We start from the raw sequence: 11089 nt of genomic DNA, 5'->3' as shown, positions 1-11089 counted from the left end.
AAAAAAAAAAAAAAAAAAAAAAATCCAGGGGCTGAGGATATGGGTTTGTGGTAGAGTGTTTGCCTAGCATGCACAAGACACTGGGTTCTGTCCCCAGCACAGTTTAAAAAATTTCAGTTCCTATATTTGATAGTGAGAGTTCCAACAATTTATCTGAATGTATTTGGTTTCTGCATTTTTACTTTGGTACCTGGGATTGAACCTAGGGATGTTCTACCATTGAATTATACCCCCAGCTCTTTTTTTTTTTTTTTTTTAATTTTGAAACAGGGTCTTGCTAAGTTGCCCAGAGTGGCCTTGAATTCCTCAGCCTGGAATTATAGGTGTGCCCCATGGCGTCCTTGTTTCCTGAATTTTTAATTTTTAATGTTGAGTTGAGGGAGAGGTTGGAGATTAGGGAAAACAGCTCTGTTTCAAAAAATGTCTGGTTTAGCAAGTAGGGAGGGTTTGGAGGCTGAGGGATACTAGCTCTCTTTGAAATGCATCTGAATATATTTATATCCTGATTTTGGATAGTGAGAGTTCAGACAGCTTATCAGAGAGAAAATAGGTCTGTTTCAAATTTATCCAGTGAGGTTGAGAGACACCGGCTGCATCTCAAAAAACAAAACAAAACAACAACAACAAAAAAACCCCACAACCCAGTCCAGATATATCTGTTTGATTCCTGAGTTCTTTGGGGAGGAATACTTGTGATTATGACAGCCATCATAACTGAGCACTTACGGTAGTCTATTAACTGATTTAATGCTCACAACAGCTCTGTGTGCACTACATACTGTTCTCATCATCCCCATTTAACAAATGAGAACATTGAGGCACAGAGACATTAAGTGAGTTGTCTAAGCCGGCATACAATAGTAAATGACAGAGCTGGGTCAAATCCCACATCTACAACTTATTAGCTGTGTAGTATCCATGGGAGACTCAGGACCCACTGGAGTAGGGCTGAGAGTTTGGGCCATCTTCCAGGCTGTTAAAAATCATCAGAGCGGGGCTGGGGTTGTGGCTCATGGTAGAGTGCTTGCCTAGCATGTATGAGGCACTGGGTTGGATTCTCAGCACCACACATAAGTAAATGAATAAAATAAAGGTCCATTGATATCTAAAAAAAATTTTTAAAAAATCATCAGAGCAATGATATGTGTGGGTGACTCTGCCCTACTTGTCTAAATGGCCAAGGAGGTCCAGCTACCTACTCCTCTCCACTTCCCTGCACCCCAATCCATCAATGGATGAGTTTATTATTGTTATTACCAGTCATTAATGATGTGGTGAGTTTCCTTGCACTTTGAAATACCTTCCAGAGTTCCTTTGGCCTTTATTATCTTTATACTCACCTTTTACCCATTTTATAGATGAGGGAACCTAAGCCTTGAGATTCAATCTGCATTGCCAGCCTCAGTCTCTTGTCCCTGTTGGCTCTGATTTTATATACATCTCACTTCCTACCGTCCTAACATTCTTGGTGGCCCGCAAGAGGTGGCAGAGGCCATGGCCAAGAAAACACTCCCCACTAACACGGAGCTAGTTGCCCACCTTTCTGTTGTCCTACTCCACCAGCTCTGGGCAGAGAAGGAGGGAAGAAGGGGGAGGTAATGAAAGGGGCCTTTGTGTGCCACACCGGAAATCTCACACCCAGGAAGAAAGGTGGGCAGGGATGGCAGGAGGCCTTAATAGCATGTGACAAAGGGAACTCTCTTGCTTGGCACACCTGCCAAAATAGGGAGAGAGCATTCCTCACACTCTGCTCTTTCATGTTGTAGCAGGGCTGCTGCAGGGACCTGGGTTAGGTTTGGGCCTTGAGGTCACAGAGCAGACGATCCCATATGGAGCACAGGATGTGTGGTGTGCGCTGGGACAGGCCCAGAGCCCATGTGGTGTTGTCCTTACATTGTAGGGACTTGGAACCCTCAATTTCCTTGTCTGGCATGAAGCCTGACTCCTGTCCAGAAATGGCAAGGGGAAGAAATGAAGGAGACCCAGCAAGGATGTGAAGAAGCCTGAACCTCCTTCCTACTCCTCCTCCTTCAGGAGCAACCTCTGCCTGCCTTCAGACCCAAGATTCTGATTCTACCTGCTTTTTTTGGTGGGGGAGGTGAATACTAGGGATTTAATCCAGGGGTGATTTACCACTGAGCTATATCCCTGGCCATTTTTTGTTAAATATTTTTAAAATATATTTTTAGTAGTAGATGAACACAATACCTTTATTTTATTTATTTATTCTTATGTGGTGCTGAGGATCCAACCCAGTGCCTCACATGTGCTAGGTAAGCACACTACCACTGAGCCACAACTCCAGCCCCGCCCCAGCCCTTTTTTCTTTTTTTATTTTGAGACAAGGTCTCACTAAGTTTCTGAGGCTGGCCTTGAATTTATGATTCTCCTGTCTGAGCCTCCTGCACTGCTGGGATTACAGGCAAAGGTCCCCTCCCCCCACTCCACCTGCTCTTGTGGGTAGTGATCTGTATCAGGCCTCTTCACCTCTCTGAGCTTCAGCTTCCACATAAGTACAATGGCTCTGAGAAGGTAGGCCTATTACATTCTTCCATGTTTGTAGGACATAAATTATTGTGGTTGGTTTACTAGGATTACTTCTTCTGGACCTGTGGAAGGCTGTAGGGTCTTGAGATCTGGCCTCTTAGAAAGGTTGACTTCCTCTGTCCCCAACTTGGAAATTTACCCCAATGAATTACTCCAAGGACTTCTCCCACCCCACCTTGCCCTAGGAGGAAGGGCAGGGGCCTTGGGAATGTGATACATACTCCTAAGAGACACAAATTTGGTGTAACACCTGAGCCTCCAATCTGTTTTACAGTTCCCCAGTCCTCTGGTCCCCCAACCCCAAGGCGCTACCATCAGCAGGCAGGCTCTAGTCCTCTGGAAATCTGGGCAGCATGAGAGGCAGTGTGTATTCCAAGACTCTTAGCTCTTCTTTCCCAGGTCTCTACTTAAGTATCTGAGGTGAGGGGGGGTATTCCAAATTCTCTACTTGGCCATGCAGGGCACTGTGAAGGGACTAGGCCCTGAGGCTGCCCTCCAGGGATAGCCCTAGCCCTAATGGTAGACAGGCAAGGGTTAAAAGGTGTGGGCCGGCCCAGTTCCTGGCCAGGTAGGCTGGGCCATTACCTAGTGGGAGGCAGCCAAGGCATCCGCCACTGTTGCTCACTGCCACTGCCAGCCGAACCAGGGCCCGATTGAGACAACTATTTTTTTTTCTGAGGTACCCGAAGCTACCCCACAGCACTCTCTGACATTGGTGAGCACCTGGGAGTAGTGGGCCCAGGGGTGGGGGGGATGAGAGCATTAGGAACCGGGGTATGGTGTACTAAAGTTCCCTTCAGAAGAGAGCCAGGTCTGTGGGAGAGGTACACCAACAATGTGGGGTGGGGCTAGGGGGGTGTTCAGCACAGAAGGAGGGCCTGAGAATCACAAAATGTCCTACTTCCTTTCCTGGGACAAAGTAATTTGGGGCCGGAAATGGACGAAATGGACAGGGGAAGGATGGGGGAGAAGACACATGAGTTCCCCTTCTCCACTCCCCTTAACTTCCTCTCTTCCTTTCCTCCCTGCCAGAGTAGCTTCTGTCCTTCTGCAACCCAAGGCCAATGCTTCTGAGAAGCCAGACTGAGCTGTTTGAAAAACCATTGTCTAGATACCTGCCTGCCCACTCCCTGTTTGTTCACCTAGAGTGGAGAAAGCTGGCACAGGGGGACTCAGGGGGCAATTCAGACTTTGAGAATGTTCCAGGGGTGTCAGTGTGTGGAAATGGGGGGTCTTGGTGACAGTGTTGGGGTGCCACCCCGGTGAGGTGTCTTGGTTGTAAACAGTCATTACAGCCAGGAATTTCTCGGCTGTGGTGTCAGAAGGGCAGACCTGAAAAACCTGCTGGGCCCGCCTCTGGGTGTGGGGGGTGCCTTCTGCAGCTCTCTTGCTGCAGCCCATCCCTGTGACAGGATGTCAGGACAGGGTCATGGGGTCATCAGTGGAGGTCCCAGGAGCCCGTGTGGGGACACGCTGGGGAGGAGATTGCTCAAATCCCTTTTCTACCATCTCTGGATAGGGACTTGGCAGCCCTAGGTTTCCAGGCAAGAGTGCAGAGGACATGTGAGTGGAGGCAAAGATTTTGGAGCCAGGTGTGGGGCGTTGACCCTGTGTCTAGCCTGCCCAGTGACCCCATGACTCATACCCTAGCTATGTCCCTGAGGTCAGGTTGACAGGGTAGAGTCAGGGTTCCTGTGTGGACCCTGTGTTGATTTCTAAGATGCTCTGAGCTCCCAGAGAAGGGAGGATTGAGGTAGCCCCATGTGAAATGTGGGGCCACTCATAGTGAATGGAGTAAATGGGCCTATGTGGGGAGGAGTTGTGTTCCTTTGGTTGTGTTCCTTTTGAGATGGAAGAAGGTTCAGGGGAGCCTGGGAAAATTTCCCAAATCCAAATGGGACTTGGGTAAAGTAGGAACTCTAGGAGCCAAGGGGCAAAGAGAAGTTGAATTGGGACATCAAGGAAACCCTGCCATTCTGGGAAGGGTCATACCTTAGATGGGTAGCCATGTGAGGGCCTCTGCAAAGTACATGCTGTGTCTGGATTTTTCCCCCTTTTTGGTACTGGGGATTGAACCCAGGGGAGCTTAACCACCCACATCCCCAGACCTTTTAATTTTTTTAAAATTTTGAGACAGGGTCTCACTAAGTTGCTGAGGCTGGCTTTGAACTTGTTATCCTCCTGCCTCTGCCTCCCGAGCTGTTGGCATTATAGGTGTGTGCCACCTGTACCCAGCTTTCATTTTTATTTTGAGACCAGGGTCACACTATGTTGCTTAGGATCTCTCTAAGTTGCTGAGGCTGGCCTCAAACTTGTGTTCCTCCTGTCTCAGCCTCCCGAGTTGCTTGGATTATAGGCATGTTCCACCCCACCTGGCTGTGCCTGGATTTATAAAACGACTCTAGAGATTGACCTCATACCTGATGTTGAGGACAGGGCACAGCTGCTTTAAGACAGTGATACAGACCCTATGGGGCTGATAGGAGGACAACAGAGAATCCAGGAGCAACTTATAGGCAGCTTGGCCATACCCCACAATATAGAGATGGGTAAGGGGCTTGTACCCCTGCCTCTTTGGTTGCCTGGGTCTTCCCTTGGCTACCAGATCCACAAGCTGTGGATTTCAGGGTAGGTGGAGATGGGAACTCTGTGGCCCCATGAGGCCCTCCCAGTCACCTGTCATGAAGGTTAGGCCAGGTGGTGGGAGGTGATGTAACCCTGCTGCCCAGCTGGGACCAAGCAGGGTGTGGGAGGGAGAGAGCAAAGTCTAGAGGAGAGGATGAGGGAGGGCTGGTAGCTGGCCAAGGCAGACTTCATGGTCCATCAGGGTTTCTGGGCACAGAGAAAACAGGTGGCTTGTTATGTGGTTATGGACTTCACTTCTCACAAATCTCTGCAAGGTGACCTCCATATGCTAGTCTCAGACTAACCTGTGGTGGAGAGAGGGGATGGAGGGACCTTGGGCTAGGTGAATATTCCTTGTTACACGAGGGCTACAGGATGGAATTAGGACAGGTATGGACCCACAAATCTGGACTTGAACCCTAGCTTGGCTCCCTCAGCTTTCATTCACTCATTTACTCAGTCAGCCAACAGACATTCATGAGGCACTTGCTGTACAAACCTCAGTGGTTAGGGTGCTAGAGATACTGATTTAATAGTATCTCCTGATTCAACATGCCTCATGGAGGTACAGGGGAGGCACAGTCTCTTGTTGGACAGCAATTGTTAAGTGATATTTAAGCCCCAGAATTATAAATGAGAAATGGGGCCGGGTGGGTAGGAAGTTTAAAACAGCACTCCAGATGGCCATAGCCTGGGCAAAGGCCCCTATGTGGCTTGCTGGACCAGGCAGTTTATGATAAAGTTGGTGGGGTTAGAACAGCCTTAGTGGTGGAGAGTGTAGGGCCAGGGAGATGGGCCTGGGGTATGTCCTTGACTGTGGGCAAGTTATTCACCTCTCTACCTTCCTCTCCTCACCTCTAACATGGGGTAATAATAATCAGAGAACTCCTATCCCCAGCTAGTTGTGAAGATTCAGTGTGACATAGTAGGCAACTCTTCCAGGCAGCCGGTGCTTTATAAGTGCCAACTAGTGTGATATTTGATTGAATCTTTACCATCATTTCTCTCTCTCTAGGCAAGACTCCCGGCTGTGGCCCATGGGCCTCTGAGGAGGCGTAAGTCTGCCCAGCTTCCCACTTGCTGTGTTCCCGCTCAATGGGAAGGGAACCAAGGTACCAGGGTAGTGTGGGTCTAGTCATTGACACAGAATCAAAGGCCAGGCCAGGCAGGTGGGTGGGGCCCAGGGCACTTTGTATTCCCAGCTGGAGTGTGGGAAGCTGAGTTGGGCTGGGTACCGGAGTATCATGGGATGTGCTTTCTTAATGGCTCCTGTGTGTCACTGCTAGGCCTTGTCCACCATCAGCCACGGCCTCCTGACAACACCAGGATGGAAGTCAAAGGTCAGCTGATCAGCTCTCCTACCTTCAATGCCTCAGGTTGGTGGCTGGTTTCCCCCTCTTGCGGCCTCTTCCCCTGCTCTCCATCACCACCTGTCTGTTTGGGAAAGGTTGGTACCTGGCCCCACAACTGCTTCAGGATTGCCCAGTTGTCCCATTGATCTTTGTTTTTTCTGTCCAGCTGCCCTTTTTGGAGAGGCTGCCCCCCAGGTGAAGTCAGAGCGTCTGAGGGGACTGCTTGACCGGCAGCGGGCCCTGCAAGAGGCCCTGAGCCTGAAACTTCAAGAACTCCGAAAAGTGTGTCTCCAGGAGGCGGTAAGAGTTTGGCCTGAGGGGTGTCAAGTGGGAGGGGGTGAGGGGCTGGGACCCCTAGATAGACAGACTGTGGTGGAAATTGCTAAACCACTAATCTGGACTGTAGGTCACCCTCTGTCTTCTCAAAGCTCAACTGAGATTTCTTAGAATCAGTGAAATATGGTGATACAGGCCTACAGTCTCTTGTCTACCCTTTAAACCCTCCAGATCCTCAACAAACAAACAAAAATAAACAAACTGGAGCTCAGCAGTAGAGTGCTTGCCTACTAGCATGTGCCAGGTGCTGGGTTTGATCCTCAGCACCACATAAAAATAAATAAATAAAATAAAGGTATTATGCCCATCTATAATGAAAGAGAGAGAGAGAGAGAGAGAGAGAAAGAAAAATTTTTAAAAAGGCTGTGTCCAAAATTTGGTAGCAAGGCCTACTCTGAATCTGTCATGGGGTGATTTCTAGGTTTGATTTATCCTTCTTATTGTGAATGCCCTCATAGCTTGCTAGAAACCTTGAAGGGAGTGTTTTTAATATGCAATATATAGAATGTGTTGCCTTTGTAAAAACTAAAAGCTTCTGGACTATAAAGCAGGCTACCCAGCCTCCCACGCACATACCTCAGGGATTTGGGCTATTGAGGGGATGAGAGTCTACACTGCCCACCACCTTGGTGGAGATCTTGGGAGAAGGAAGAAAAACAATGTGTGGGATGCTGAGAAGGGCCAGGCTCCTTGGAGGACTTCTGTACCTTCTGGGATCATCACTGCTTTACTCCATCTCCCTAACTAACCTTTGGTAGTCTCTCTCCCTCCCCGGCCCCTCCAGGAGCTGACTGGCCAGCTGCCCCCTGAGTGCCCACTGGAACCTGGCGAACGGCCCCAGTTGGTGCGCCGTCGGCCCCCTGCAGCCCGTGCCTACCCTCCACTGCATCCTAATCCAGCACATCACTCCTTGTGCCCTGTTGAGGTGAGCAGATGGGTGTGGAAAGTAAGATGGTGAGGGGAAGTAACAGCGCCAGGCTTGGGATGGGGAGGAGGTTGTGGCCAGGGGGGAGAGAGGCTAAGATAAGAAGGGAAAAATCTTCAGGAGTTGGATTCTTGGAACAATGCTAGTCCCTACGTCTTTCAGGACAGGTTAGCCACTTTCAAAAGACAACAGGCCCTACCCCTCATCAATGTGGACCCCTCTGCCAGAGAATGCTTAAGCTTCACCCCTAGGCAAATTGGTCTGCCCACAGGAAGAGCAAACTGCACTTCCAGTATAGATGGGCTCCTCCACTCTCTGGCCCCTGTGCCTGGCAATTTCTAACATTTGGTTCTCTCCTACCCATCTTGGGTCCCGTAGGAGCTGGAACGGGAAGTGTCGGTGCAGCAGCAGATTGCAGCCGCTGCCCGACGCTTGGCCCTAGCCCCTGAGCTGAGTGGTGAACAGCGGCGACGCAGGCGCCAGGTACAGGCGGATGCACTGAGGAGGCTGCATGAGTTGGAGGAGCAGCTGGGGGATGTCCGGGCCCGCCTTGGCCTCCCAGTTCTCCCTCCCCAGCCACTGCCGCTGTCTGCAGGGGCACTTATCACCACCCAGGGAGTCTGCCTGGGCACACGCCTAGCTCAGCTCAGCCAAGGTGAGCCAGGCCTCAGCACCCTACCAGTGAGAATGGGAAAATGGGCCAGGAAGGGACTCTTTTAAGTAATGGAAGTGGTAGGGGTGGCATGGATGAGCAGCCAGTGAAGCCCAGAATTTAAGGGAGCCACTGAATGAGAAGAATTATAGAAACTGACTCACAGGTAAGGGCAGGCCCTAGGGGACTGAGCACTAGACACCAGGAAAGTGAAGACCCAGCCTGTGGTGGTCATGCATTCGGATAAAGGTGGATTCTTGGGAGAGGGAACAGGGTGAGATGGTATACTCCAGAAGGTGAGCTAAGCAGAAGAGCCCATTCAGTGGTGTAAGGGGTTGGTACCCAGGTCTTGGAGTGATAGGCCTGGTTCTCCCCCTTCTCACCTGTAGAAGATGTAGTTCTGCACTCGGAGAGCAGCTCCCTGTCAGAGTCTGGGGCCAGCCATGATAATGGTGAGGACTCCTATTCCCCAAACCTGCCCACAGTTCCCTTTTCTGTCTCCTCAGCCCATCCTGTTGCTCAGACCCTTACTTGTTTAGCTCCTCCTTAGCCATGCCCCATCTGGTTGTACCACCCCCCATTTTAGCTTCATCATATCCCTCACCCCCTCAGCCCAAGGATCTACTTTTCAGCCTCTTCCTTACCCATTTTACCCCACCTCTCCCCTTATTTCTTTAGCTTGCTTAATCATGTCCTAGCTCTTGCCCTTTCCTTACTTCTCTAGTCCCTCCCTGTTGCTTCGCCCCAATCCATACTGCCTCTTCTGACCTTCTCTAATTGAATTATACCCCATTCTCTCCTTCCATCCAGAGGAACCCCGTGGCTGCTTCTCTCTGGCAGAGCGCCCCTCGCCACCAAAGGCTTGGGACCAGCTGCGAGCAGTATCTGGGGGGAGCCCTGAGCGACGAACCCCATGGAAACCACCTCCTTCAGATCTTTATGGGGATCTGAAGAGCCGGAGGAACTCTGTGGCCAGCCCCACCAGGTGAGGATGAACCTCTTCCCCTGCCTTCCCCAGGAGCCAGGAATGGAATCCTGAGCCTGGGCTGGCAAGAGGGCCTGCTGGTGGGTACAGTCTCTAACCTGGGCCCCGACCTGGGCCTGCCCGTCTCTGTCTAGCCCCACACGCTCGCTGCCCAGGAGTGCCTCCAGTTTTGAGGGGCGAAGTGTGCCTGCCACCCCTGTCCTCACCCGGGGCACTGGCCCCCAGCTCTGCAAGTAAGGGGACTCTGAGGGAGGGTCTGAGGATCAGAGAAGGGAACTGTTAGTTTTAACTGGAAGTGTTAAGAAATTATCAAAATGTGGGGGCATGGGCAACTGGGTTTAAAAGGTGAAAAGGAGTTGTCTTGGAGAACAGGGTGGGAATTGGGGGCAGAGGCACAAATGCTTGAGTATGTTTCTTTTTCCTGTATCTTCTCATCTCTGAATCCTTGTGTCCTTATTTGTGAAACAGGCACAGTGACATCTGCCTTTGAGAGACACAGGCATAATAATTTCTGGGCAACATGTCCTGGGTGCCTATACTGTCTGCTAGTAATCAGTGTTTTGTGTGATATCAACTCATTTAATCATCACAAGTTCCCTCTGAGAGCTGTGGTCTTGTCATTCCTGTTTTACAGATGAGGCACAGAGGGTTAGTTAATGAGCTGGTTAGTAAACTGAAATCCTGGTGTTTGAACCCAGGCAATCTTGACTCTGGAGTCTGTGCTTTTAATCACTATACTATATACTCTTTGTTTTGTCTGGTTTGGTTTGGTTTGGTACTGGGGATAGAATCCAAGGATACTACCACTGAACTATATCCCCAGACCTTACTTTTCATTTTGAAACAGGGTCTTACTAAGTTGCTGAGGCTGGCTTTGAACTTGTGATCCTCCTGCCTCAGCCTCCCAAGCCACTGGGATTACAAGCATGTGCCGCCACGCCTGGTTTATTCTATTGTTTCTTAAACAGTAGGTACTTATTAAGTACCTACTTTCCCAGGTTGCAAACAAAACCAAATCCCTCTGTTTTTGAGGCCTGTGTTCTGTGCATGGTGGCTGTTGGGATGATTGTTTTGGGCAGTTCATAAACATGGTGGCGCAGAGTTTAGGCAGGTCTTAAATTCCAGGCCTAAGGACTAGGACTTGGTCCTGAAAGTAGTGAGGGTTAGGGTTAGGGTTAGGGGATAAGGAAGAACGCTCTGTTTGACTGCTCCTCTGCTAATATTTTCTCCCCAGCCCTATACATATTTGCATCTCCCTTAGTGTTAACTGCCCTTTCTGTCTATACATTTCCAACCCCAGGGGCCCCCAGTCTGGGACCAAATTTCAGCTGTCCTTCCTAACACCTTCATACATCCAATTTCTGGTCCTGGGCCCATTTTAGAGATATGCAAGTGGAGGCTCAGAAAGAGATGGTGTGGGGAGGGCATTCAAACCCCTTGCCTGATATTTTTTGACCGTACTCCCATTACCCTCACCTCTGCACCCCAGGCCCGAAGGCCTCCATTCTCGACAGTGGTCCGGCAGCCAAGACTCCCAGATGGGCTTCCCCCGGGCGGACCCTGCCTCAGATCGCGCCTCCCTCTTCGCAGCTCGCACTCGCCGCAGCAACAGCTCTGAGGCCCTGCTGGTGGACCGGGCTGCTGCTGGGGGAGCTGGCTCTCCGCCT

At 50.3% G+C, this 11089-nt stretch overlaps 1 protein-coding gene across 1 annotated transcript in view; it reads left to right on the top strand.

The window, feature by feature from the left end:
* The first annotated feature begins 3140 nt into the window (after positions 1-3140).
* Ccdc120 (coiled-coil domain containing 120) overlaps positions 3141-11089 on the top strand; it is a 10893-nt gene continuing 2944 nt past the window's right edge. The window contains exons 1-10 of the mRNA XM_015506442.2: positions 3141-3262; positions 6188-6284; positions 6459-6548; positions 6691-6824; positions 7645-7785; positions 8164-8440; positions 8827-8889; positions 9248-9422; positions 9557-9655; positions 10912-11085. Coding sequence (XP_015361928.1) covers positions 6500-6548; positions 6691-6824; positions 7645-7785; positions 8164-8440; positions 8827-8889; positions 9248-9422; positions 9557-9655; positions 10912-11085 — 1112 coding nt within the window. The 5' untranslated portion in view covers positions 3141-3262; positions 6188-6284; positions 6459-6499. The remainder of the gene's footprint in view (positions 3263-6187; positions 6285-6458; positions 6549-6690; positions 6825-7644; positions 7786-8163; positions 8441-8826; positions 8890-9247; positions 9423-9556; positions 9656-10911; positions 11086-11089) is intronic.

The sequence above is a fragment of the Marmota marmota genome, unplaced genomic scaffold (assembly GCF_001458135.2).
Source record: "Marmota marmota marmota unplaced genomic scaffold, marMar, whole genome shotgun sequence".
NCBI lineage: Eukaryota > Metazoa > Chordata > Mammalia > Rodentia > Sciuridae > Marmota > Marmota marmota.
Note: the sequence above shows the minus strand (reverse complement) of the source record. Positions and strands in the feature narration are given on the sequence as shown.